General features: G+C 41.3%; 1 protein-coding gene across 1 annotated transcript; it reads left to right on the top strand.

The window, feature by feature from the left end:
- Window positions 1–504: 504 nt before the first annotated feature.
- Window positions 505–897, top strand: LACBIDRAFT_334735 (uncharacterized protein; the record flags this gene model as incomplete). The annotated part of the gene is made up of 2 exons (XM_001889522.1): window positions 505–523; window positions 551–897. 2 exons carry the CDS (start codon window positions 505–507, stop codon window positions 895–897), a joined length of 366 nt encoding a protein of 121 aa, XP_001889557.1.
- Between the last annotated feature and the right edge of the window lie 5039 nt (window positions 898–5936).

Raw genomic sequence — 5936 nt, 5'->3', positions numbered from 1 at the left:
CACACATCCTTTCCCTGAAAAATGCACTGGCCCAGACACAATGATTTAATATGGAATCGGCTCAATCACTCAAGGTGAAACCCGGGTATTTGTACTATTTCCCACTTGTCGGCTCCATTATTTTGCATCTGAACATGTTTGATTGGCTGTTTCCATGCATTTATACAGATTCAATGACCTTGTCTGCTCAGTAACTTTGCACCAGAATACAGGACCAGCTAATGTACTCACTGGCCTGATGCAAACATAAAACCAGAGGGTGATTTTGAATGCAGGACATAGCAAAGAACACTGGGGGGTTGGTACAACATATGAACAAGTAAACTTAGTTAGGCCATGTGTTAGCCAGGCTGGCTATCATCACGGGACAGATGGCAACATAAATTGTTTAATTGGAGACAAGCCAAAGAATGGTAGGGAGTGTGGTGCCGACTGGGCCAGGCCATATCCAGGCTGGAGATGGCAACAGATGGGGGCCGGCCTCATCTCTGCTCGGGGCTCACAATGAGATTCATGACCTCGGGTATGTAAACTGACTTTGCCGAGCCAGGGTGCGGCAAGTGGGCTGATCCATATTGTGAGGAATCAAAAGCTGTTCAGCTGACCCACAATCCAAGGCAATTTCAGCAGGGTCAATTCATCATTAGGCTGGTCGGCCGGCACACAGAACCACTCCTCAAGAAGATATGGGTGGCCGAGCCAGCTTTGATGGGGTCAACATATACATCGGCTCATCAGCAGGCACCATCAACCATGGCCTGTTTGTATGGTCAGGGGGCTCAGTGTTGTTGGGGTAAGGTCACTAATACTTGTGTCTACGTCGACCTCTACCTCATCTCGTGCCCTATCCAAGGAATAGGATGGATCCTAACAGCAACTGCCTATGTTTTATCATAAAAGTGGTAGGCACTAGTGTCCATTTGACAGCAGATTCGGAATGTTAACCTCCTACCAGCATTGTTCTAGATCCACTAAGACACCTTGTTTCCAGAATTGACTGAGATGTAGACCTTTGATCTGATCAGTGACTTGTGGGTCAAGATCGGCCTCCCACCTAGAAATGGATGCCGTCCACCAGGCAATGAAATCTAGATAATCAATTGCCATCCTCATGGCAAGGCCCTCAGCACCTTGAAGCTCAGCACAGTCAGAAAACTTCCAATTAATGGCATCTCAGTCGTAAGGGGAAGGGCAGGCAGAGTTCTGTGGAAATGGATGATTTGTGGCGATTTCGTCAATAAGTGAGGACCAGTTGGCAAGATCCAAATTGAATGTGGAACATGTGTGCTCAGAGATGGTAAAGCCTCTGTCCATTCCATGTTCCCATGGGGTTGACAACTCAAAGTCCCAGAACCAGTCACACCCGCTCTCACTTATGGGGCCTTCACTTGCGTTGTCCAGCTTCAGGGGTATAATTTGCCAACTGGCTGTTAGAGTGCACGGCTCTACATTGGTGTATTCCTATGAATACAAATGCCAGTAACTACTTTTACGTGGAGTCAGAAGCGTAGAGTTGGATATGAATATAGCTAAGTAATATCCTAGAAATGTGGAGAGTCTTAACCATTCATTGATTGTGTTGCTTGATGACCGTGATTGTTAGTGTGTAGCTTTAATGATTGGTCAAAGTTAATTGATAGCGTGAAGCCTTATCAATTCACTCAAGAAACACTGCTTAGTTCAGAGAACTTAAGATTGTCAAAGTTGGGTTAAAAAGTAAGATGTCCTACTTCCTGTATTTCAGTCTATCAAAATACAAGTACAATACCACTGAGAAATATCTAGATCATTCCTACACTTGTGTAAGAGGCCATTGCAAGCATGGCAGAAACGAGTCCTTTTTTGCAGAGGTGAAGTAACCTATTTTTATTTTTTTCTGCTTTTTTCTGATTTTCTAGCTATGTCTTTACCACAAACTATTAAATTTCCCTATTTAAATGTTGCTCCGAACCCTAAACAGAGTACCCCAGCATCATCACCATTAATGAGAAATATATTGATGTTTTTCTCATTTTTTGCTCATTTTCTGGTTATACACAGATACATTGCCATATTTGGAAGTCCACTCTAGAGTCTGAAACTGTTACCCAACATCATCACTCATAATCAGCACCATCCCTTGATTTTCTCTAATTTTTCTGCCATTTTATGACTATTTTTGGACAGATTACCATATTTGGATGTCCACCCTGGACTCTGAACACATTATCTAATGTAATCACCACCAGTGTGGACATTGTCTAATTAACTACAAAGAATTATAAAAGTTGGACATATACTACAAAGTTTATCAATAGACAATAAAAGACTACAAACCTTGAATATGGACTACAAAGTTGGATATAGACTATAAAGTTTACCAATAGACTACAAAAGGCTGGAGTTAAAGATGTTTCATTGTAATTGTTTATTTGTATTTGTTTAATGCCCTTGTTACTTTATAGTAGTAGAAGCATATATTTGATATATCTGTTGTAAAAAGACCAGGTCATTCAAAGCCAAGTGGGATGGGCTAATGATATCAGACTATTTATTTGTATTTACCTACATTTATTCTCATTTCAGAATAATTCTACAAATGAAGAGTGCATACTGTAAAAAAATCCATGTCATTTGGACCAGAATTGGCAGAGTTAGGTAGAAACAAAATAGATTACTAAGCATTCAATATGTGCAAACAGGTTCACTGCATGCACAGTTAAACTGTTGAACCCTGATAGATAAAATCATTCTCCTCTTGGTTTTCTTCACTTTTTGGTCAAACTAGGTGATATTTTCTTTTTAGGATGGACCCAGAAGTGGACCTTGAAGGCAGTGCCTGATGTTCTATACACCATTCATATTTTTTTTGCAATCTTTCCGCTATTTTCCAGCTATTTTTGGATATAATACCATATTTGGAACTCAACTCTGGACCCTGACAACATTACCCAATGTTATCACCAGCAATGAGCACCATCCCCCATTTTTTTCTGATTTTTTGGCTATATATGTTAGGCTATATTACCACATTTGGAAATGGACCCAGACCCTGAAAATGACCCCTGATGTGGTCACCAACAGTGAGCATCACCCTCCCTTTTTTTCCAATTTTTTTGCCTATCTTCTGGCTATTTTAGGCTATATTACCAGATTGGAAATGCACCATAACCCCTGATGTCGTCACCAACAGGAAGCACCACCCCTAATTTTTTTCTGATTTTTTGGTTATTTTGTAGCCATTCTTGGCTATATACCATATTTGGAAATGCACAAATGATCCTATAATTAAGGAGTGCATACTGCAAAAAAAACTGTGTCATTTGGACCAGAAGCGGCAGAGCTAGGTAGAAACAAAGATTTCTACCAAGATGGATTACTAAACATTCAATATGTGCAAACAATTTCACTGCATGCACAGTAAATCTGTTTGTCTTTATTTTACACCATGTGATATCATAGGGTTCAACTTCAACCTGCAAACCAAACTTACAGATATACTACATATGTCATTGACTATTTATTTGTATTTACCTACATTTATCCTCATTTCAGAATGATCCTACAATTAAGGAGTGCATACTGCAAAAAAAACATGTCATTTGGACCAGAAGTGGCAGAACTACGCAGAAATCCTCATTTCCACCAAGATAGATTACTAATCATTCAACATGTGCAAACAATTTTACCTCCTGTGTGGTAAATCTGTTTGCATTTGTTTTTAATCATGTGGTATCATGTGGATTCAAGTTCAGTATGCAGAAACCAAAGTTTAGTGAGACTACAGGTGTGGTTTCACACTATTTATTTGTATTTACCTACATTTAGCCTCATTTCAGAATGATCCTACAAATGGGGAGTGCATACTGCAAAAAAAACCATATCATTTGGACCAGATTTGGCAGAGCTAGGTAGAAATTTTCATTTTCACCAACATGGATTACTAATCATTCAACATGTGCAAACAATTTCACCTTGCGCACGGTAGTTCTGTTTGCATTTGTTTTTAACTATGTGATATCATTTGGATTCAAGTTCAGTATACAGAAACCAATGTTTCCTGAGACTACACATGTCATTTCGGACTATTTATTTGTATTTACCTACATTTATCCTCATTTCAGAATGATCCTACAATTACAGCCGATTTCAAATCTATGCGGAATCCCCCCAAAAAAAAAAGGCTGTTTGTACCTATTAGCTTTAACTGAAGGCTGGGACCCCAAATCCACAATCGTGTTTGCACTCAGTCACGTCTGCCAAGTTCCTCATTATGGTAGATCTAGACACTCCTGCTAGCAGTGAACCTAATGCAATCAATCTTTCTGTTGTTGCTCGACTCATGTTCTACAAAGCTGGAACCACTGGCAAAGGCAAGAAACAAACGCAGGACGTCAAGGCCTCCCAATTCCTGTCCCTAATCTATTGTATGATACGATATCTAGGCAAGGTGACGCCCAAGTGATGCCCCTGATGTTGTTAACTATGAAGAATACAAAGACCTAGTCAAGAATACAATACTTTTTGCACCTGGGGGGAAACCAGTCATTATATTTGTTGAAATGCCGCACATTGAGAAGTCAGCTAAACGAGTGGTGAGAACAGAACATGTACAGCATCTATGTACTGCTGTCCTTGAACAAAGAACCTTCTCTGCACACATCTCCTTCCAACTAAAGCCCAACCTTGTGTTCTTCCCAATGTCTTTTGATTTCGTGCAGCCTCACAAACATGATTATATCAGGTCGTGGAACTTCTTTGGCAATGGTATTCATGAATGCAGCGTGCTGGATGTCATTTCTCTTGAGGGCATGAATTGAGACACATTTTTGAGAGAAATCGAGCCTTTGTAGAGTGTGAACCAAGGTAGGGATGGAGGGGCGACAGCTGTTCTAGGAGGCAAAACGAAAGTGATGTGTATTCTTTAGAAATTGCGCATGTGAAGATATTATGTCATTTGATTCTAGGGTCCTTGGGCCCACTTTTTTTTTTGTAATTCCACATAGATGTGAAATCGGCTGTAAGCAGTGCATACTGCAAAAAAAAACCATATCATTTGGACCAGATTTGGCAGAGTGACATACAAATCTTCATTTTCGCTAAAAATGATGACTAAGCAATGACGTGCACCAAGGATCATCTGACAGTGCTTTGCATGTGAGATTGCACTCAAAATCTTATGAAAACCTGTTTGTACTTGTAGTTTGTGGCTGATATCATGTGTTCTACACCGAAAATCAACCCAAAATGGTTACTTCAGGTCATGAAATACAAATGCAAACACGTTTTCGTGGGATTTGCAGTGCAATCTCACATGCAAAACACTGGAACCTGTGCTGGGGTTCAGACGATCCTTTCATTCAGTATTCCCATTATCTGTCCTTCATCTGCACCATCACGAAATGCCTGCTTCACATCCTTGTCCTTGAAAAGCTCTGTTCCCCTTTGAAATCCATCCCTTGACTCTTCCCGAAAGGCGTGCGCCCAAATGAGGCCTAATGGTGAGTCCGGTGATCACGTGGCGAGAGTGATGAGCTTCACAAGGCTCTCTTCAGATACTGGCAGTGGTGGCGATGATGCTGCTGCTGGTTTTGATGCGGGTGCAGATGCTGGCGCTGGCGGCATTACTGCGGGCAGTGCCTGATTGACAGGCTTCTTCTTCAATGTGGTCTTATTTTCTGGCATGGTGACATATGACGGATGACGGTGATGTCACGGCGTAGACGAAATAGACGTGGAGACGAAGACGGCAAGGCAGTAGGACATAGGATGGATGATACAGGACACGATGAAGTTGGTGATGTGGCAGCTGCAGCAACTGCAAGAATGAGACCAGGGCCGAGAAAAAAGGCAGAGAGTGAGAGGCGAGCGTGTTAAAGCATGAAGAACACTCTCATCACCAAGTGGAAAGGGTGGAAGGGCTTCCCCAGCATGTAGCTGACTGGGTAAGTGGTGGT

This window comes from Laccaria bicolor, genomic scaffold, assembly GCF_000143565.1.
Source record: "Laccaria bicolor S238N-H82 LACBIscaffold_68 genomic scaffold, whole genome shotgun sequence".
Taxonomy (NCBI): Eukaryota; Fungi; Basidiomycota; class Agaricomycetes; order Agaricales; family Hydnangiaceae; genus Laccaria; species Laccaria bicolor.
This window is presented reverse-complemented; position numbering and strand designations above follow the sequence as displayed.